Source organism: Hypanus sabinus, chromosome 2, assembly GCF_030144855.1.
Source record: "Hypanus sabinus isolate sHypSab1 chromosome 2, sHypSab1.hap1, whole genome shotgun sequence".
NCBI lineage: Eukaryota > Metazoa > Chordata > Chondrichthyes > Myliobatiformes > Dasyatidae > Hypanus > Hypanus sabinus.
This window is the reverse complement of record NC_082707.1, coordinates 138669987-138693813: the sequence shown is the minus strand read 5'-3', so window position 1 is coordinate 138693813 and position 23827 is coordinate 138669987. Positions and strand designations below refer to the sequence as shown.

The 23827-nt window shown below is 40.2% G+C and overlaps 1 protein-coding gene across 4 annotated transcripts in view; it reads left to right on the top strand.

The window, feature by feature from the left end:
- Nucleotides 1-23827, top strand: part of cdin1 (CDAN1 interacting nuclease 1) — a 165719-nt gene that overhangs the window by 100771 nt on the left and 41121 nt on the right. For all 4 annotated transcript variants that reach the window (XM_059955833.1, XM_059955814.1, XM_059955842.1 and 1 more), the window contains one exon: nt 5039-5144. In XM_059955833.1, the coding sequence (XP_059811816.1) occupies nt 5039-5144 (106 nt within the window). The remainder of the gene's footprint in view (nt 1-5038; nt 5145-23827) is intronic.

Genomic DNA, 23827 nt, shown 5'->3' with positions numbered 1-23827 from the left:
TGATGAGGGATCTCAGTCTGAAACATCAACTGTTTATTCCTCTCAATAGATGTTGCCTGATCTGCCAAGTTCCTCCTACATTTTTGTGTGTGTTAAACAATGCAATATTCCTGATTTGTGGTCTATCTGTAGTTGTAGAGTGTACTATCTACAAGATGGACTGCAACAGCTAGGGCAAATTTCCTTGATTGTATCACAGAAACTCACAACCTCAGTTACTAAGAGAAATGAGGCCAACAAGCCCATAATTGAATCACCCTTCCAGTTGTAGATGTATCACCATTCCCTCAGTCTTGCTACTCAAGATCCCAGTCAAATCTACCTAATAACCCGCAAAGACACTACTGTTCTCACTGCTTTTTCAAGAGCAGCGTGGAGTTGATGATATATATTCTGGTTTATCAGCAATATCTGAACTAAAAAATTGAAAAGAATTGTATAAAGTTGCAGTCTGCTGCAATTAGTCAGTCTGACACTGTGAGCAGACCATGCACAAAAAAGTGGCTTATTTTTTATCCCCAGAAAAGGAGTCAGTAATTAACAATTAATCTGCATTACTGGCTATCACTTTTCCAAATATATGCTGGTGCTTCTTTACAGTGGTGTATCGGGTCAGGCAGGAACTCAGGATGATGATATCTCAAGTCCTTGAGTTGAAACCTAGAGACATTTGAATGAAAACAGCTGTAGCTAGAGATCAGATCCAGAGTACATTTTTAATGAATTACTGAATTGAAAATAACTTTTATGCATGTTTAATATTATTTTCGACAATTTTCCACTGTAAAATCTGCAGGAAGGCACGACACTACATGATGACTTGCTTGGAATAGTTAGGGTGTTACCTGTGTAACTTGACCCCAGTATTTCTATGGATTTTAGATAAATGAATTTGAGAATTGGTCTGACGCCAAGAGAAAAACAAATTATTTTTGCTGCAGTAAGAATGAAATGCATCTAAATCTGACTACAGATTACTATGGAAGTGAGGGGAAAAATAGAGATCAAATGTGACGGCTGATCGAAATTGAATGATAGATTGGCGAGAGGAGACGAAAAGAAGGAACTTCAAAAAAAATAGAGACTTTCTAAGAGTGAATGCTTGAGATTGATGAACAACAAGAGAGATCATTTGTATTTTTACTTCATGTTTGAGCAATGTTATTGCATTTGTCATAAGTAGAGATATTCTTTATGAATATTTGGATTTTTAATTTTCACAATAATGCCACTTTTTACAAAATATTTTTAACTACAAGGAAAAGGATGCCATTCTACAGAAAAACAAATTGATAATTTCACAAATTAGGCTTCACGTTATACCAACATGATTCATGGAAGTGTTACCAAATAAATGGTATAATTTTGCAATGACTTCCAGGAAGACATATTGGAACAGATATGTGGTCAAAGAGAGGTTTTAAAAAGCATTTAAAAGGGGAGTTGAGAGTGGAGATACATATCTCAATTTTATCATCCCTCTGTCTCTTTAATCATTTTAATGGTAAAGTTCAAATTACACTAATCTTAGATCCAGTGGAAATCCCAGTTGTTACAGTCTAATTGTTAGGGTTTTCCTGGCATGAATGGTAAAATTGAGACCAGAGGTTTTTATAACATTTTGAATTAAATTTCAACTCCATTTCTCAGCTTGTAATCATTAGAAAAAGAAAACTGAGTGAGATGATATCAAATTCCTAAAGTGCTGACTGTAAACAATCTTTTTGAATTAAATGACAAACATAAAATTCTGGGCTATTTGTTTAAAGTTTAGAAGACTGAAGTGAGATCAGAAAAAACATTTTCCCTCCAGTATTTCGTATCTGTCCTGAATAGAACTGCAGAAGAAGCAGTTATTATTATATTAAATTAACCCGTACCAGAAGAGGAACTGGGCAATAACATTGTTCAAAAAAAAGATTGGCAGTTGTGCATAATTTCAAACGATCAATAATTCTACATGTAGAAATAAGAGTGGCAAGGCTTTTTCACTATCAATGTGACAAGTTTAAGCTCAGAAGTTCTGTTGTGATTACAAATGTTACTTATGAGAATTTCATTAGAAAATTGATTGCATATTTGTCATGTTGTTTATGAAGTTTTTGATTTTGTTTCCGTATCCTCCCTATTCAAATACATGTAGAAATGAGGGGGAAAATAGAGATAAAATGTGCAGAAGGCGAAATTTACTGCAAATCAGAGGCCTGGATTGCCAGTACTGAAGGAGGGCTGAATGAGGAAGCCAAGCTCTTAGGAGTCTGAACCATCTGGCTGATTCCTGGTCCTGATTCTGGTCCCTAAGGTCCTGATACTCCAATCCACACAGCCTTGACTGATATCTTCCTTTCTCCCTCACTTCCTGGGCATCTCAGTACCACAATGGGCATTGTGTTCAACAATGGTGTATTAATGTTTCTTGTCATTTGGTATTTTATAAAGAAAGACATTTCTTTCTATGTATACTGTAGCATCATGGGTCAGCCTCTTTTTTTACACAGCTGTACTGTGAATGCCCTTCTCATTTGTTTTAGTGATGATGACTGGGGGACAAATAGCTGCTTAGGCTCCAAAGACAAAAAACTCTTGCTTTTTCAATAAATCCTAATATTCTGATTGAGTGCAGGCTATAATCAGAATCAGGTTTATTATCATGTGACATGAAATTTGTTAACTTAACAGCAGCAGTTCAATGCAATACATAATCTAGCAAAGAGAGAAAAATAATAATAATAAATAAACAAGTAAATCAATTTGGTATATTGAATAGATTTTTTAAAATGTGCAATAACAGGAAAAAGTGAGGTAGTGTCCAATGGTTCAATGCCCATTTACAAACCCCACTTCCAGAAAAGTTGGAATATTTTCCAAAATGCAATAAAAACAAAAATCTGTGATATGTTAATTCATGTGAACCTTTATTTAACTGACAAAAGTACAAAGAAAAGATTTTCAATAGTTTTACTGACCAACTGAATTATATTTTGTAAATATACACAAATTTAGAATTTGATGGCTGTAACACACTCAACAAAAGTTGGGACGGAGGCAAGTTTACCATTGTGTTACATCACCTTTCCTTTTAATGACACTTTTTAATCGTTTTGGAACTGAGGATACTAATTGTAGTAGGTTTGCAATTGGAAATTTTGTCCTTTCGTGCTTGATATAAGACTTCAGCTGCTCAACAGCCTGTGGTCTCCATTGTCTGATTCTCCTCTTCATGATGCGCCATACATTTTCAATAGGAGATAGATCTGGACTGGCAGCAGGCCAGACAAGCACACACACTCTGTGTCTACAAAGCCACACTACTGTAGCCCGTGTAGAATGTGGTCTGGCATTGTCCGGCTGAAATAAGCGTGGACATCCTGGGAAGAGACGTCGCCTTGATGGCAACATATGTCTCTCTAAAATCCTAATATACACCTCACAGTCAATGGTACCTTCACATACATGCAACTCATCCATGCCGTGGGCACTGATGCACCCCCATACCATCACAGATGCTGGCTTTTGCACCTTTCGCTGATAACAATCAGGATGGCCGTTTTCATCTTTGGCACGGAGAACTCAATGCCTGTTTTTTTCTGAAAACTAGCTGAAATGTGGACTCATCTGACCACAGCACATGGTTCCACAGTCTTTCGGTCCATCTGAGATGAGTTCGGGCCCAGAGAACTCGCCGACGTTTCTGCATAGATTTGATGTATAGCTTCCTCCTTGTGTAATACAGTTTCAAGTTGCATTTCTGGATGCAGCGACGGACTGTGTTAAGTGACAATGGTTTTCCGAAGTACTCCCGAGCCCAGGTAGCTATAATTGTCACAGTAGCATGACGGTTTCTTAGGCAGTGCTGCCTGAGGGCTCAAAGATCATGCGTATTCAACAGTAGTTTCCAACCTTGCCCTTTACGCACTGAGATGTCTCTGAATTCTCTGAATCTTTTCACAATATTATGTACTGTAGATGTTGAAAGACCTCAATTCTCTGCAATCTTGCGTTGGGAAATGTTCCTTTTGAACTGACTAACAATTCTCTCATGAATTTTGGCACAAAGGGGTGAGCCACGACTCATCCTTGCTTGCAAAGACTGAGCCTTTGATGGACACTACTTTTATACCCAGTCAAACCTGCTTAATGTAGAGTCTTCCAAACCGGTGTTACTTGAATATTCTGTGCATTTTTCAATCTTATTTTAACTCTGTCCCAACTTTTGTTGAGTGTGTTGCAGCCATCAAATTCTAAATTTGTGTATATTTACAAAATACAATTAAGTTGGTCAGTAAAACTATTGAAAATCTTTTCTTTGTACTTTGGTCAGTTAAATAAAGGTTCACGTGAATTAACATCACAGATTTTTGTTTTTATTGCATTTTGGAAAATATCCCAACTTTTCTGGAAATGGGGTTTGTAGAAATCAGATGGCAGAGGGGAAGAAGCTGTTCTTGAATCGCTGAGTGTGTGCTTTCAGGCTTCTGTACCTCCTACCTGATGGTAACAGTGAGAAAAGGACATGCCCCGGATGCTGGAGGTTCTTAATAATGGACACTGCCTTTCTGAGACACAGCTCCCTAAAGATGTCCTGGGTACTTTGTAGGATAGTGCCCAAGATGGAGCTGGCCAGATTTACAACCCTCTGCAGCTTCTTTCAGTCCTGTGCAGCAGCCCCTCCATACTAGACAGTGATGCAGCCTATCGGAATGTTCTCCATGGTACAACTATAGAATCTGTATGGATTTGAATAACATATTCCTCTCTAGTTTGCTAATTGTGTAATTTTGGGGGTTTTCTTTTTGATCTTTATTTCAAGCTAACTGAAAAGAATAGATGATGGCATTGGAGTGTGTGTGGGTAATATTTGTGTTTGTAGTGGCATCAGTAGTAAGAGTTTTTAAAAGAAAGTATGGGATCTAACTTATAAAGCAGATGGGTTTCTCTAATAATTCTTGATGTTAACCTGTTCACTTTGCCATGTAATGTTTGAATATTTAATTGAAAATTGAGTAATGTAATATTTATATGTTCTGTTTAATTATAGCTGTTGAAGGTCATGTAATTCATTGGATTGAAAGCAAAGCCTCGTTTGGAGATGAATGTAGTCACCAATCGTATTTGCAGGACCAATTCTGGAGCTACTGGAACAGGTGCCTTTTGTATAAAACATTTTTCTTGTACAAGTGGTGCTGTTTACATGTTTTCTGAGAAAACACTGTCCTCAATAGTTCCATGCTAATTATACTTGAAGGTTCAACCCTTCATTGTATTGAAATCTCCTTTGAAGTTCATTTCAACATATTTTATAAATCCCTGGCTACAAAATTGACATCCATCATAGGAGAACTATGTACAGTAATTATTACTGGCATCAAAGTCTTAACAATGCATCTAATGATTTCTGCTAATTCTGAGCAACTGGAAAAGGGAATATTTATCCCAGTTCCACATGAACCTATACTTTCTGAAAAGTAGATAGTGGCCCATATTTTTGCAGTTATTGTGACAATGAAACTATTGGTTTTCAGCATTATTATGCATTGAGGCTGAGAGCAAGTTTGAGGTTTCCATATATGCTTGGTTTAACTCAGAAATCCCAAAGTTACTGTCACCTAATTAATTTTATTGTGTGTTGTTTAAATTAAAGAGCATATATGTGATTCCATAGATACAGCAATAGAGTAGGAATAAAATCTGGCATCAGGCAAAGCAACAGACAACACAATGCTTTACACTGGCAGAGGACACAATCAAAATGTGAGAATAGTCAGCACAAGGTACATGTTAGTTCCAAATATGTTGCACCTGGTGATAGCAAAAGGGTAAAATTAAGTTAATAGTCATTCTTTAATTTTGATTATAAACTGCATACATAAAGTAATTCAGGTGGAAACGTTCTTTCTTTTGCCTTGTATTCTAAATTGTCCAAATCTTCTTCTTTATAAAAGGTGTAGAGTTATCGGAGGTTAGAAATGAGTAAATTAAGAAGGAGCTTGCTTTCTTTCCTTTAGAATCAGAATGCACACAGCGTAAAGAATAAAATGGATGATCTTGAAATTCAGCTGCAGGTTGGCAAGTATGACTTTGTGGCCATCTCTGAAATGTGGCTAAAGGATGGCTACCATTGAGAGCTAAGCATCCAAGGATATACGGTATATCAGAAAGATAAGTTAGTAGGCAGAGGGGCTGGTGTGGCTCTGTGTATAAGAAATAATATTAAATCATTGGAAAGAGATGACATAGGATTGGAAGGTATAGGGTCTCTATGGATTAAGGTAAAAGGGCCCTAATGGCAGTTGTTTACAGGCCTCCAAACAGCAGTTGGGATGTGCATTACAAGTTACAGCAGGAGATAGAAAAGGTGTGTCAGAAAGGCAATGTCATGATAATCGTTGGAGATTTTAACATGAAAGTGGATTCGGAAAACCAGGTCAGTACTGGACCTCGAGAGAGAATTTGTAGGACGCCTAAGGGATGGCTTTTTAGAACAGCTTGTTGTTGAGCCTACTAGGGGATCGGCTGTGCTGGATTGGGTGTTGTGCAATGATCTGGAGATGATAAGAGAGCTTAAGGTTAAGAAACACTTAAGGAACAGTGATCACAATATGATCGAGTTCACATTGAAATTTGAGAAGGAAGAAATACAATCCAATGTGTTGGTATTTCAGTGGAATAAAGGAAATTACAATGGCATGAGAGGGGAACTGGCCAAAGTTGACTGGAAAGGGACATTTGCAGGAAAGACAGCAGAGCAGCAATGGCTGAAGTTTCTGTGAAAAATGAGGGAAGTACAAGACAGATATATTCCAAATAAGATTTTTTCAAAGGGAAGAAGTACACTACCACGGCTGACAAGTGAAGTCAGAGCCAGAGTAAAATCAAAAGAGAGGGCATACAAGGAAGCCAGAGCTAATAGGACAATAGAGGGTTGGGGAGCTTTTAAAAACTTGCAGAAGGAAACTAAGAAGGTCATTCAGAAGGAAAAGATGAATTATGAGAGGAAGCTGACAACTAAGAAGATACTAAAAGCTTTTTTAAACACATAAAGGGTAAAAGAGAGTTGGGTAGATATACGACCAATAGAAAATGACACTGGAGATATTGTAATGAGAGATGCAAAGATGGCAGAGGAACTGAATGCATATTTTGCATCAGTCTTCACAGTGGAAGACGTCTGCAATATACTGGACATACAGGAGTGTCAGGGAAGTTAAGTTTGTGCAGTGAAAATTAAGCCTGAGAAGGTGCTCAAGAAGCTAAATGGTCTGAGGGTGGATAAATCTGGACCTGATGGAATGCACCCTCAGGTTCTGAAGGAAGTAGCTGGAGAGATTGCGGAGGCATTAATGATGATCTTTCAAGAATTAATAGATTCTGGCATTGTACCGGATGACTGGAAAATTGCAAATCTTACTCTGCTATTTAAGAAGGGTAGGAGGCAGCAGAAAGGAAACTATAGACCTAATAGCCTGATATCAGTGGTTGGGAAGTTGTTGGAATCGATTGTTAGGGATGAGATTATGGAGTACCTGGAGGCAAGATAGGCCAAAGCCAGCATGGTTTCCTGAAAGGAAAATCTTGCCTGCCAAACCTATTGCAATTCTTTGAGGAAATTACCAGCAGGGTAGACAAAGGAGATGTAGTAGACGTGGTATACTTGGATTTTCAGAAGACCTTTGACAAGGTGCTGTAAGTGAGGCTGCTTAGCATGATAAGAGCCCATGGAATTACAGGGAAGTTACTAGCATGGGTGGAGCATTGGCTGGTCAGCAGAAAACAGAGAGTGGGAATAAAGGGATCCTATTCTGGCTGGCTGCTGTTTACCAGTGGAGTTCCACAGGGGATGGTGTCGGGACTGCTGCTTTTTATGATGTATTTCAATGATTTGGACTATGGGATTAATGGATTTGTGGCTAAATTTGCTGATGATACAAAGATAGATGGAGGAGCAGGTAGTGTTGAGGAAACAGAGAGTCTGTAAAGAGACGTAGATAGTTTAGGGGAATGTGCAAAGAAGCAGCAAATGAAATACAATGTTGGAAGGTGTAAGGTCATGCACTTTGGTGGAAGAAATAAACGGGTAGACTATTATTTAGATGGGGAGAGAACTCAAAATGCAGAGATGCAAAGGGACTTGGGAGTCCTTGTGCGGGATACCCTAAAGGTTGACCTCAAAGTTGACTCATTTGTGAAGAAGGCAAATGCAATGTTGGCATTCATTTCTAGAGATATAGAATATAAGAGCAGGGATGTGATGTTGAGGCTCTATAAGGCATTTGTGAGACCACACTTGGAGTATTGTGTGCAGTTTTGGGCTCCTTATTTTAGAAAGGATATACTGACATTGGAGAAGGTTCAGAGAAGATTCACGAGACTGATTCCAGGAATGAAAGGGTTACCATATGAGGAACGTCTGGCAGATCTTGGGCTGTATTCCCTGGAGTTCAGGAGAATGAGGGAGGATCTCATAGAAACATTCAGAATGTTAAAAGGCCTGAACAGATTAGGTATGGCAAAGTTATTTCCCATGGAAGGGGATTCTAGGACAAGAAGGCACGACTTCACGATTGAAGTACGTTCATTTAGAACTGAGATGCGGAGAAATTACTTTAGTCAGAGGGTGGTAAATATGTGGAATTTGTTGTCATGAGCAGCAGTGGAGGCCAAGCCATTGGGTGTATTTAAAGCAGAGATAGAGAGGTGAGACAGGGCATCAAAGGGTATGGGGTGAAAGCAGGGGAGTGGGGATGACTGGAAGAATTGGATCAGCCCATGATTGGACGACACAGCAAACTCGATGGGCCAAATGGCTTACTTCTGCTCCAATATCTTATGGTCTTATGTTCTTAATCAGGATCAGGTTTATTATCACCGGCATGTGATGTGAAATTTGTTAACTTAGCAGCAGCAGATCAGTGCAATACATAATCTAGCAGAGAGAAAAAAAAATAATAATAATAAATGAACAAGTAAATCAATTACATATATTGAATAGATTTTTTTTAAAAGCTACAAAAACAGAAATACTGTATATTTTTAAAAAAAGTGAAAAGTGAGGTCGTGTCCAAAGATTCAATGTCCATTTAGGAATTGGATCCAAAGGGGAAGAAGCTGTTCCTGAATCACTGAGTGTGTGCCTTCAGGCTTCTGTGCTTCCTACCTGATGGTAGCAGTGGGAAAAGGGCATGCCCTGGGTGCTGGAGGTCCTTAATAATGGACACTGCCTTTCTGAGACACTGCTCCTTGAAGATGTCCTGGGTACTTTGTAGGCTAGTACCCAAGATGGAGTTGACTAGATTTACAACCTTCTGCAGCTTCTTTCAGTCCTGTGCAGTAGCCCCTCCATACCAGACTGATGCAGCCTGTTAGAATGCTCTGCACGGTACAACTATAGAAGTTTATGCGTGTATTTGTTGACATGCCAAATCTCTTCAAACTCCTAATAAAGTATAGCCACTGTCTTGCCTTCTTTATAACTACATCAATATGTTGGGACCAGGTTAGATCCTCAGAGATCTTGACACCCAGAAACTTGAAGCTGCTTACTCTCTCCACTTCTGATTCCTCTATGAGGATTGGTATGTGTTCCTTCGTCTTACTGACGTTGAGTGCTAGGTTGTTGCTGCAGCACCACTTCCCTAGTTGGCATATTTCACTCCTGTACACCCTCTCGACACCGCCTGAGATTCTACCAACAATGGTTGTATCATCAGCAAATTTATTGATGGTATTTGAGCTATTCCTAGCCACACAGTCACTTGTATTTAGAGAGTAGAGCAGTGTGCTAAGCACACACCCCTGCGACAGTGTTGATTGTCAGCGAGGGTATATTATCACCAATCTGCACAGATTGTGGTTTTCCCGTTAGGAAGTGGAGGATCCAATTGCAGAGGGAGGTGCAGAGGCCCAGTTTCTGCAACTTCTCAATCAGGATTGTGGGAATGATGTTATTAAATGCTGAGCTACATTCGATGAACAGCATCCTGACATAGGTGTTGTGTTGTCCAGATGGTCTAAAGCAGTGTGGAGAGCCGTTGAGATTGCGTCTGCCTTTGACCTATTGTGGCGATAGGCAAATTGCAATGGGTTCAGGTCCTTGCTGAGGCAGGAATTCAGTCCAGTCATGACCAACCTCTCAACGCATTCCTCACTGTCAATGTGAGTGCTACCGGGTGATAGTCATTAAGGTAGACCACATTATTCTTATTGGGCACTGGTATAATTGTTGCCTTTTTGAAGCAAATGGGAACTTCTGCCTGTAGCAGTGAGAGGCTGAAAATGTCCTTGAATACTCCTGTTAGTTGATTGGCACAGGTTTTCAGAGCCTTACCAGGTACTCCCTCGGGACCTTCCGCCTTGCTAGGGTTCACTCTCTTTAAAGACAGCCTGACATCAGCCTCTGAGATGGCGATCACAGGGTCATCAGGTACAGCAGGGATCTTCACAGCTGTAGTTGTTTTCTCCCTTTCAAAGTGTGCATAGAAGGTGTTGAGTTCATCTGGTAGTGAAGCATCACTGCCATTCATGCTATTAGGCTTTGCTTTGTAAAAAGTAATGTCTTGCAGACCCTGCCAGAGTTGTCGTGCATCCAATGTCGCCTCCAACCTCATACGAAATTGTCTCTTCGCAAATAGCCCTCCACAAACCATACCTGGTTTTCTGGCACAGGCCTGGGTCGCCAGATTTGAATGCCACTGGAGTGGAAACAGCGATAATTTGTTTAAACACATTAAGACATCTTTATTGGCTGTACTGACCTTATAAACAGTTGTTCTGTTTAGTTGTATCAGGCTGAAACGGGAATATATAATCGTATCCACTGAAAGCACTGCTGCAACTCGAGTCGCGCTAGGCGCCCCAGAAGTAAAATCTGGGAAGGTAACTCGTGTGTTTATAAGCCAAAGTACATTCTTATATGTTTACAGTGTTGATAGCTGCCAATGATTGTTACAACCCAAGAGTTATTGCTCTCTTGTTTTACTTATGGCTTCATTACAATTGCAAACATTTAGGAAAAAAAGCAAATTTATTTACAGCTCTGTTGATATTGATTTATTTTTTGGTTAACTAGAATTAAATTGTAGCTCCTAATGATATGAGGATGACTGGCCGTAAGAGTTTGATTTATTCTTGATATGAGTGACCACTAAAGTAAGGACAGTTGTGTAGGGAAAAAAAATGCAAAAATTACAAATTCCCATAAAATTATTGAAAATGTGTTTTCTGTACCATCCGAAGTTAAATCCAATTAACAGGAGCCAAATATGTATAGTACACAGTTTGCCTCAAACATGATTTTGTTAACTCTAAATGTTGGAAGAGGATAATAATTGTAATTTGTCCAAAATGCAGACAGCTTACCACTTGTAACAAATTAGTTGGCCATAATGAACACAAACTTGATTAAAAGCTGAAAAAGAAAGCAATAAAATTATTAATTCACTGGAAGAGGTAATATGGCAATGGGAGAGAATATGGTCTTGAATGATCTTAAGTGTGACCTTGGATGATAAGATCAGTCAACTGTTTTCTTCACCATGCTTTTTTGTGGCCTGGTTCTGGTTCTTCATTTGAATGTCTGTAACGTGGCCTTGAAGAATAGAATGCTGCCATGTTATGGGATGTGAGAGAGAATAAAGCACTGTGACTTGTAGCAGTAAGGATGATTAAAGATTTTACAGGGTGACAAATGATTGCATGTCTTCAATAATTAACTTGATGAACAATCTCTTTTGTAAATATTTCTCTGATTTCTTTGTGTAATATTTGTGAGATCATAATTCTTTTGGAAAAATCAGATCTAATGATTTACACAATCTTGTTTTGTGCCCAGGGCTGCATGACTAATTTAAATTTGGGATAATTTTGGCATAGGTACTGATCGACTTGATAATCTTTTTGTATTTTCCTTGATACTATTTTTCTCCTTCATTCTCTCTCCAGTGTAAGCAATTTTTTCTGCAGTCTTCAAGTTCTTCACTATATGTTCCATATTTTGGGCCTGTTAGGTTACATATTTTTTCATGTATTTACTGTTCTTTATAATTGCAGTTAGAGCAATAAGGATGCCAGGCAGGATAGTGAAGTGCTCCTCTTGTGGGTTGTGAGAGGTCAGGGAGACCTCCAGTGTCACTAACAACTACACCTGTGAGAAGTGCATCCACCTGCGGCTCCTAACACTCCCTGTTAAGTACTTGGATCATTTGGGAGTCTGAGACAGGACAAGTAGTGATGTGGTAACACCCAAGGTGCAAGATACAGGAAACTGGGTGACAGTCAGGGGGGGAGAAATGGGTTAAGCAGCCAGCGCAGAATACCCATGTGGTCATCCCCCTCAACAATAGGTATACCACTTAGGATATTGTTTGGGGGTGGGGTGGAATATAGCAGAGGAAAGTGTTACGTCCATAGCCCCCTCCTTTGTGAGAATCACAAGATCACTTGTTGGGTTGGGAAAAGAGACGTGCAGGCTGGCTCGTTTCCCTGGCGATGTAAAGCTACGGGACATGGCCATTGTCTCCGGAAGACCAAGTTGTGTATTGAGTACTGTACTATTCATTGAAGCCCCTCAGGGGATGACTAGAGTGGGCTGGTTGAGGGATTGCATCATCCCAACCTGATCGATATCTGAGACCCCGTGAGGAAGTATAAAAGAGGGTCTGGGGAACAAACCCTTCAGACGCACCAGAAGAAACGTTAAGCGACCACGTAACTGCAGGAAGTCATCTGAAAGAAGCCACGTGCGTTCGATTCCGTGGCCGGAATCGGTGGCTGGAACCACGGAAAACGGCTTTTAGCTAACAACGGGGAAGCCCGCTCCCCTGACTCGACGGATTGGCATCTTAAACCGCATCACTTTTAAACCCAACAACGCTGCAGCTTGAAGTGACTTATCTTTCCATCGGACAATACAGTAACCCCTAGACAACGATAGTTATTTCTTATCGGTTATTATTATACCCGCGCTTAGATTTAGTATTGATGACGTATATTATCTGTATGTTTGCATTAATCTTCTTTTTGTGCTTTTTATCAATAAATACTTTTAAAAATAGTACCATCAGACTTCAACGGACCTCTCTATCTTTGCTGGTAAGTGATCCAGTTACGGGAATTCGTAACAAAAGTCAGATCTCTGGTGTTGTGGCTCAGAGGAGAAGTGGGGAGAGAGATGAGCTTTGATGATAGGGTGCTTGTAAGTTAGGGGAGCAGAAAAGAGGTTCTGTGGATGAGAATAAGATTCTGGATAGTATGTTGCCTCCTGGGTGCCAGGGTCTGGGGCATCTTGGATCAAGCCCTTAGCATTCTTAAGTGGAAGGGTGAACAGCCAGAGGTTATGATACATATGGATATCAATGACATAGGTAGGAAGATAGTCAAGATTCAGCAAAGTAAGTTCAGGGAGTTAGCTGCTAAATTAAAGGACAGTACCTACAGAGTTGTGATCTCAGGATTGCTACCTGTACCAGAAATAAGAAGATCATTCAGTTTAACACATGGCTAAGGAGTTGGTGTAGGAGGGAAGGCTTGATATTTAGATCATTGGGCTCCCTTGCAGGAAAGATGGGACCTGTACAGAAGAAACATTTTGCACCTAACCTGCAGGGGGACTAATATCCTAGTGGGAAGATTTGCTAGTACTGCACAAGTGGTTTTAATCTAGAGTTGCAGGGGGTTGAGAACCACAGTTCTAGAACAGTGGAGTGGTTGTACAGACAAATGTTGTTAAGACCACAGACAAAGACAGGAGGGATTAAAGGAGGAGAGGGCGTTACTTCTCAGGGAAAATGTCATGGCAGTGCTCAGTCAGGACAAACTGGAGAACTCATCCAGTGAGGCTTTATGCATGGAACTGAGAAATAATAAAGGTGTGACTGCATTAATGGAGCTATATTATAGATCATCCAGCAGTCCCCAGGATTAAGAGGAACAAATTTGTAGAGAGATCACAGCCTGTTGCAAGAAACATAAGGTTGTGATAGCAGGTGATTTTAACTTTCCACATACTGACTTAGACTCCCATACTGTAAGAGGACTAGATGGGATAAAGTTTGTCAAATGTGGTCAGGGGAGTTTCCTTAATTGGTACATAGAAGTCCCAATGAGAGAGTGTGCAGTACTTCATTACCTATTTTGGAATAGGGCAGGGCAGGTAACAGAAGTGTTTGTAGGGGAACACTTTGCATCTAGTGATCATAATGCCATTATTTTCAAGGTAATTATGGTAGGGATAGGTCTTGGTCCTGGAGCTGAGATTCTAAATTTGAGAAAGGCCAATTTTGATGTTATCAGAAAGTGGAAATCAGAATGTGGATTGGGGCAGGCTGCTTTCTGGCAAAGGTGTACTTGGTAAGTGAAAGGCCTTCAAAAGTGAAATTTTGAGAATACAAAGCTTGTATGTACCTATCAGAATAAAAGGCAAGGATAACAGGTTTAGGAAACCTTGATTTCTGAGAGATATGGAGACCCAGATTGAGAGAAAAAAAAATAGAAGTGTTTAGCAGGTGTAGGCAAGTACAAACAAATGAGGTAGTTAAATATAAGAAATGCAAGAGACGACTTAATAAAGAAATCAAGAAGGCATGAGGTTGCCCTAGCAGACAATGTGAAGGAGAATCCTACGGGCTTCTACAGATATGTTAAGCAAAAGGATTGCAAGGGACAAAATTGGTCTTCTGGAAGATCAGAATGGCAGCCTATGTGTGGAGCCCAAAGAGATGGGGGAGGTCATAAATGGATTTATTTGTATTTACTCTGGAAGTGGACACAGATTCTGTAGAACTGAGGCAAAACAGCAGCAAGGCCATACACCTTATCTAGATTACAGAGGACAAGGTGTTTGCTGTCTTAAGACAAATTAAGGTGGACAAATCCTCAGAGCCTGACAAGGTGTTCCCTCAGACCCTATGGAAGGCAAGTACAGAAATTGCAGGGGCTTGAGCAGAGATATTTAAATCATCCTTAGCTACAGGTGAGGTACAGGAGGATTAGAGGATAGTTGATGTTGTTTCTGCTGTTTAAGAAAGGCTGTATGAATAAACCAGGAAATTATAGGCCGGTGAGCCTGACATCAGTAGTGGGAAAGTTATTGCAAGGTATTCTAAGGGGCATGATATATGAGTATTTGGATAGATAGGTACTGATTAGGTATAGTCAGCATAGCTTTGTGTGTGGTAGGTCATGTCTAACCAATCCTGTAGAGTTTTTCGAGAAAGTTACCCGGAAAGTTGATTAAGGCAAGGCAGTGGATGTTGTCTACATGGACTTTAACAAGGCATTTGACAAGATCCCTCATGGGAGGTTGGTCAAGAAGGTTCAGTCACTTGGCATTCCAGATGATGTTGTAAATTGGGTTAGACATCGACTTCGTGGGAGAACCAGAGAGTGATAGTAGATGGTTGCCTGTCTGACTGGAGGCCTGTGATTAGTAGAGTTCTGCAGGTATCGGTGCTGGGACCGTTGTTGTTTGTCATCTATATCAACTCTGGTTGATAAAGTGGTTAACTGGATCAGCAAATCTGTGACTAACACCAAGATTGGGGGTGTAGTGGACAGTGAGGAAGACTATTAAAGCTTGCAGCAGCATCTGGACTAGTTGGAAAATTGAGCTGAGAAACAGCAGATGGAATTTATTGCAAACAAGTGTGAAATATTGCACTTCGGGAGGACCAACCAGGGTAAGCCTTACACAGTGGGCGATAGGACACTGAGGAGTGTGGTAGAACAAAGGGATTGGGGGATACAGATCCATAATTCATTGACTGTCATAGATCAAAGTATTGAGTACAGGAGATGGGATGTTATGTTGAAGTTGTATAAGTTGTATAGGTCTATTGTGGAGTATTGTGTACAGTTTTGGTCACTTCCTGCAGGAAAGAAATATTATTGAAAAAGTTATGAGAAAATTTACCAGTATGTTGCCGGGTCTGGAAGATCTGAGTTATAAGGAAAGATTGAATAGGTTTGAACTTTATTCCTTAGAACATAGAAGATTGAGGGGAGATTTGATAGAGGTATACAAAATTACGAGGGGTTTAGATAGGGTAAATGCAAAGGCTTTTTCTACTGGTGTTGAGTGAAACTACAATTAGAAGTTGTGGGTTACAGATGAAGGGTGAAAAGTTAAAAGAGAACATGAGGGGAACCATCTTCCCTCAGAGGTGGTGAGATTGTGAAACATGCTGCTGGTGCAAGTGGTGGGTACTATTTCGTCTTCAACGTTTAAGAGAAATTTGAATAGGTACATGGATTGCAAGGGTATGGAGGGCTGTGGTCCAGGTGCAGGTCGATGAGACTAGGCAGTTTAAATGATTGGGCACAGACTAGATGGGCCAAAGGACCTTTTCTGTGCTGTAGTTTTCTATGACTCTATATTAGATAGATTGTTTTGTACATTAGATATTACATATAAAAATATACAAATAATTGCATTTCATATCATAAGTTGAGCTTTTTAATTTGCCAAAAGATTAATGTAAAACTTCCTTACAAAGTTTGCTGCAAAGTAAGTTTTTCAGTAGTTGAAAGACAATATAGAATGTTTACTATCAGAAACATGCCAAAGTAACAGGGATATATTTATAATTTGATAACTTAAATCATTTAACATTTGTTAAAGTTTCCACCATCTTGTAATTATCTGACCAGATTTTTTTTTGGATATGGAGGGAGCTTGATCTTAAATTATTGTGGTCCCAAAGCATCAAGCTACAGGATGATGTCTCCTAATATTTGTTGTCAGTATGTTATATTGCAACAAATGGAACTGATTATTTTTATTGAGCAAACTATAATTTTGTTCAAAAGTAACAATCTCTATGCCAACACAACCACACTGTAATTGCTCTGTTGAAACTCCAATGTTCTTGTGTAAGTCCCTCAAATAAAATTTCTCTTCTCTTCTTCACTGTGCCAACTATTTTTCTCTTTTTGGTTATTTAAGAGCTGCACTCTTAGTTTGTGGTTTGGTAAAATATTTGGCATATTACAAAGTAATGCACAAATACTGGTTATTGAATGTCAATATAATTTCATATATTTAGTTATGTGTTGAAATCTGTTTCAATTTAATGCAGCTCTTTTTGAAGAAAAATATTTTGTTTTCAGTTCACTCTGAAGGCACATACCATGCCTAAATGATTTGGATTTTGTAAGAGTGAGACCACTAATTTCAAAGTTAGTTGCCTTTAATTGTTTGACGATCCATGTTACATGAAATTAAAACCTCTGTTGGTATTAGGGTGTCGGTTCAAGGCGATAGAATGTTAGAAACTTAGTAAGTCTATTCTGCTTCCCATTTCAATGTCAGTTAATCCACTTCTCACTTTTGCTCCAGAGCTCTGTAAGTTATAACTTTTCAAGTGTGCATCCAAGTATTTTGTAGCAAAGATGCTACCATGGGTAGAAGATTGGCTGACTGGCAGAAAGCAAAGACTGGGAATAAAGGGGGCTTTTCTGGTTGGCTGCCAGTGACGGTTGCAGTGTTCCACAGCGGTTGGTGCTTGGACTGCATCTTTTCACATTTTATGTCATTGATTTGGATAATGGAATTGATGGCTTTGTGGTCAAGTTTGCGAACATTACACTGATGGGTGGAGAGGCGGATAGTGTAGAGGAAGCAGGGAGTCTACAAAAGTGCTTAGATTGGGAGAACGGGCAAAGAAGTGGCAAATAATAACGGGGTTGTTGAAATGTGAGACTTTAATTTCCCAATTATTGATTGGCATGTCCCTAGAGCAAGGGGTTTAGATGGGGTGGAGTTTGTTAGGTGTGTTAAGGAAGGTTTCTTGACACAATATGTAGATAAGCCTACAAGAGGAGAGGCTGTACTTGATCCGGTATTGTGAAATGAACCTGGCCAGGTATCAGATCTCTCAGTGGCAGAGCATTTTGGAGATAGTGATCACAATTCTATCTCTTTTACCATAGCATTAGAGAGGGATAGGAACAAGCAAGTTAGGGAAACCTTTCATTGGAATAAGGGGAACTATGAGGCTATCAGGCTGGAACTTGTAAGCATAAATTGGAAACAGCTGTTCTCAGGGAAACGTACCAAAGAAATGTAGAAAATGTTCAAGGGATATTTGCGTGGGGTTCTGAGTAGGTACATTCCAATGAGACATGGAAAGGATGGTACAGTACAAGATCCATGGTGCACAAAGGCTGTTGTAAATCTAGTCGAGAAAAAAAGAGCTTACGAAAGGTTCAAAAAACTAGGTAATGATATGAATCTGGAAGATGAAAAGGCTAGAAGGAAGGAGCTTAAGAATGGAATTAGGAAAAAAAGAAGGAGCCATGAGAAGGCCTTGGTGGGCAGGATTAAGGAAAAACCCCAAGGCATTCTACAAGTATGTGAAGAGCAAGAGGATAAGATGTGAGAGAATAGGACCGATCAAGTGTGACAATGGAAAAGTGTGTATGGAACTGAAGGAAATAGCGGAGGTATTTAATGAATCATTTACTTCAGTATTCATGACAGAAGAGGATCTTAGGGATTGTGGGGATGATTTGCAGCGGACTGAAAAACTTGAGAACATAGATATTAAGAAAGAGAATGTGCTGGAGCTTTTGGAAAGCATCAAGTTGGATAAGTCACCGGGACATGATGGGATGTACCCCAGGCTACTGTGGGGCGGCAAGGAGGAGATTGCTGAGTTTCTGGCAATGATCTTTGCATCATCAATGAGGACGGGAGAGGTTGCAGAGGATTGGAGGGTTGCGGATGTTGTTCTCTTATTCAAGGAGTAGAGATAGCCAGGAAATTATAGACCAGTGAGTCTTACCTCAGTGATTTTTAAGTTGATGGAGCAGATCCTGAGCAGTAGGATTTATGAACACCTGGAGAGGCAAAATATGATTAGGAATAGTTGGCATGGCTTTGTCAAAGGCAGGTCGCGCCTTACGAGCCTGATAGAATTTTTTCAGGATGTGACTAAACACATTGATGAAGGAAGAGCAGTAGATGTAGTGTATATGAATTTCAGGAAGGCATTTGATAAGGTACCACATGCAAGGCTTATTGAGAAAGTAAGGTGGCATGGGATCCAAGGGGACATTGCTTTGTGGATCCAGAACTGGCTTGCCCACAGAAGGCAAAGAGTGGCTGTAGACGGGTCATATTCTGCATGGAGGCAGATGACCAGTGATGTGCCTCAGGGATCTGTTCTGGGACCCCTAGTCTTTGTGATTTTTATAAATGACCTGGATGAGGAAGTGGAGAGATGGATTAGTAAATTTGCTGATGACACAAAGGTTGGGTATGTTATGAATAGTGTGGAGGGCTGTCAGAGGTTACAATGGGACATTGATAGAATGCATAACTGGGCTGAGAAGTGGCAGATGGAGTTCAACCCAGCTAAGTGTGAGGTGGTTCATTTTGGTATGTCAAATATGATGGCAGAATATAATATTAATGGTAAGACTCTTGGCAGTGTGGAGGATTAGAGGGATCTTGGGGTCTGAGTCCATAGGTCACGCAAAGCTGCTATGCAGGTTGACTGTAGTCAAGAAGGTGGATGGTGTACTGGCCTTCATCAATCATGGAATTGAACTTAGGAGCCAAGACGTAATGTTGCAGCTATATGGGACCTTGGTCAGACCCCACTTGGAGTACTGTGCTCAATTCTGGTCGCCTCACTATTGGAAGGACGTGGAAACCATAGAAAGGGTGCAGAGGTGATTTACAAGGATGTTGCCTGGATTGGAGAGCATGCCTTATGAGAATAGGTTGATTGAACTTGGCCTTTTCTCTTGGAGTGATGGAGGATGAGAGGTGACCTGATAGAGGTGTACAAGATAATAAGAGGCATTGATCATGTGGATAGTCAGAGGCTTTTCCCCAGGGCTGAAATGGCTAGCATGAGAGGGCATATTTTTAAGGTGCTTGAAAGCAAGTACAAAGGAGATGTCAGGGGTAAGTTTTTTTACTCAGAGAGTACTGAGTGTGTGGAATGGGCTGTTGGCAACGGCAGTGGAGGAGGAAACCACAGGGTCTTTTAAGAGACTCCTGGATGGCTACATGGAGCTCAGAAAAATAGAGGGCTATGGGTAAAACTTGGGTAGTTTTAAGGGAGGGACATGTTCGGCACAACTTTGTGGACCGAAGGGCCTGTATTGTGCTGTATGTTTTCTATGTTTCTAAATGGAATGTAGTGTAGGGAAGTATATGGTCATGAACTCTGATAGAAGGAATAAAGCCAGAGACTATTTTCTTAATGAGGTGAAAATTCAAAAAATCAGAGGTGCAAGGGAACTTAGGAGTCCTTGTGTAGAATTTCTCAAGTGCTAACTTGTTAGTTGAGTCATTGGTAAGGAAGGCAAATGAAAAGTTAGTTTTCATTTTGAGAGGACTAGAATATAAGAGCAAGAATGTGATGTTGAGGCTTTTGAAGGCATTGATCAGACTGCACAGAGTATTATGAGCAGTTTTGGGCCCCTTATCTGGGAAAAGATGCGCTGGCATTGGAGAGGATCCAGAGGAGATTAACATATGAAGAGTGTTTGAGAGCTCTAAGTCTGTATTCACTTCAGTTTAGAAGTATCAGAGGGGATCTCACTGATACCTATTGAATATTGAAAGGCCTAGATAGAGTGGATATAGAGAGGATGTTTGCTATAGTGAGTGAGTCTAGGACCAGATTTGGTCAGATTTGGTCCTTCAAATAGATTTGGAACAGATATGAGGAGGAATTTCTTTAACCAGAGTAATGAATTTGTAGAATTCATTGTCCTAGAAGTTTTTGGGTATATTTAAAGCAGAGGTTGATAGGTTCTTGATTTTTCAGAGTGTCAAAGGTTACAGGGAGAAGGCAGGATAATGGAGTTGAGTGGGACAATAAATAAGCAGTGATGTAATGGCAGAGCAGACTTGATGTTTTGAATGGCTTAATTCTACTCCTATGTCCTATGTCATATTGTACTTTTCTGCCTCCACCACCCCTTCTAAGACTGTGGTTTCTAGACCATGTCATTTGTTGATTTTTTTTTCCAGCTCCCCTCAGATTCTTTTACTAAATAAGTCAATTGTGTGCCTCTTAAATAATAATGTCCCTACCAAAGGAAATGTATCTAGTATTTATAGTACCTTGTCTACTCAACAATTATTACTTTAGCCTACTTCTTTCCAAAGAAAGCAACTTTACCCTAGATGAAAGACATACACAACTACAAAAGCTAGAATCAGAAGCAAAAAAAAACACTTAAAGAACCAGAAATGTCAATCATCACCATAAAGACCATAAAATATAGGACCAGAATTAGGCCATTCGGCACATTGAGTCTGCATTTAATCATGGCTAATACATTTCCCCGTCAACCCCATTCTCCTGCCTTTCTCCCTGTAACTTTTCAGACCCTGACTAATCAAGAACCTGTCAACATCTGCCTTAAATATATCCAATAACTGCCTCCAGAGCCACCTGTAGCAAGAAATTCCCCACATTCGCCACTCTCTGACTAAAGAAATTCTCCTCCTCTCTGTTCTAAATGGACATCCCTCTATTCTGACGCTGTGCCCTCTAGTCCCAGACTCTTCCCACTAAAGGAAACATTCCCTCCATATCCATTCATATTGACATTCAATAGGTTTCAATGAGGTCCTCCCTCATTCTTCTAAATTCTTCTCTGGGTGAGTACAGGCCCAGCATCATCAAATGATCCTCATATGGCAATTCTTTCATTCCTGCAATCATTCTCACGAACCTCCTCTGAACCCTCTCCAATATCAGCACATCCTTTCTTAGTTAAGGGGCCCAAAACTGCTCACAATACTAAAAGTAGGGCCTCACCAGTGCCTTAAAAAGCCTCTGCATTATGTTCTTCCTTTTATATTCTAGTCTTCTTGAAATGAATGCTAACATTGCATTTGCCTTCCTCACCACAGACTTAGCTTGGTTAACCTTTAGGGAATTTTGCACATAGACTCCCAAGTCCTTTTGCATCTCAGATTTTTTAATTTTCTGCCCGTTTAGAAAATGGCCTGTGTTTTTACTGCTTTTACCAAAGTGCGTGACCGTATGCTTCCTGACACTGTATTTTATCTCCCACTTCTTTGCCTATTCTCCAAATCTGTCTACAAACTTCTGCAACTCCCCTGCTTGTTCAACACTCACTGCCCCACCACATGTCTTCGTATCATCTGCAGACTTGGCCACTATACCATCAATTCCATATTTCAAACCATTGACATATAACATAAAAACATAAAAAGTCCCAACAACAACCTCTGCGGAACACAAGTAGTCACTAGTCAATAAAAGGTTCCTTTTATTCCCACTCTGCCTCCTGTCACAGCCAATCCTCTATCCATGCTAGTTTCTTTCCTCTGTTACCATGAGCAGCCTTATGTCAAAGGCCTTCTGAAAATGCAAGTACACAACATCTACTGATTCTCCTTTGTATATCCAACTTGTTATTGCCTCAAAGAATTACAACAAATTTGTCAGGCGAGATTGTTCCTTAAGGAAGCCATGAAGATTTAGGCCAATTTTAACATGTGCCTCCAAGTACCCTGCGACCTCATCCCTTACAGTTGACTCCAACATCTTCCCAACCACAGAGGTCTGACTGATTTGCCGATAATTTCTTCTGCCTCTTTCCCTCCTTGAAGAGTGAAGTGATATTTGCAATTTTCCAGTCCACTGGAACCATTCCGGAATCTAGTGACTCTTGAAAGATCATTACCGGTGCCTCCAGAATATCCCCAGCCACCTCTTTTAGAACCCTGGGGTGTGGTCCATCTGGTCCAGGTGACTTATCCACCTTCAGACCTTACAGTCACCCAAGCACGTTCTCCCTAGTAATAATGATTGCACTCACTTCTGCCCCTGACACTCTCAGATTTCCAGCATACTGATAGTGTCATCCACAGTGAAGACGGATGCAAAATACTCATTAAGTTCATCTTCCATTTCCTTATCCGCCATTACTACCTTTCCAACGGTCCAATATCTACTCTTGCCTCTCTTTTACTCTTTATTTGTCTGAAAAAAAACTTTATATATCCTCTTTATTATTGGCTAGCTTACCTTCATATTTCACCTTTTCCCTCCTTATGGGTTTTTAGTTGCCTTCTGTTGGTTTTTAAAAACAACACCGACAGAATCAACAAACTCATTCGTAAGGCCAGTGATGTTGTGGGGGTGGAACTGGACTCTCTGACGGCAGTGTCTGAAAAGAGGATACTGTCCAAGTTGCATGCCATCTTGGACAATGTCTCCCATCCACTCCATAATGTACTGGCTAGGCACAGGAGTACATTCAGCCAGAGACTCATTCCACCGAGATGCAACACTGAGCATCATAGGAAGCCATTCCTGCCTGTGGCCATCAAACTTTACAACTCCTCCCTCGGAGTGTCAGACACCCTGAGCCAATAGGTTGGTCCTGGACTTATTTCCACTTGGCATAATTTACCTATTATTTAATTATTTATTGTTTATATTGCTATATTTCTACACTATTCTTGGTTGGTGTGACTGTAACGAAACCCAATTTCCCTCGGGATCAATAAAGTATGTCTGTCTGTCTTCCCAATCCTCTAACTTCCCACAAATGTTTGCAATATTATATCTTTCATTTTTCTGTTGTTTTTGACTGCCCCTGTCAGCCACAGTTGCATTGTCCTGCCTTTAGAATAGTTCTTCTTCTTTTGGATGTATCTATCCTGTGTCTTCCAAACTGATCCCAGAAGCCAGCCATTGCTGTTCTACCATCATCCCTGATAGTGTCCCCTTCCAGTCAACTTTGGCTAGCTCCTCTCTCATGCTTCTTTAATTCTCTTTACTCCACTGACATATCAGACTTTAGCTTCTCCCTCTCAAATTGCAGAGTGAAG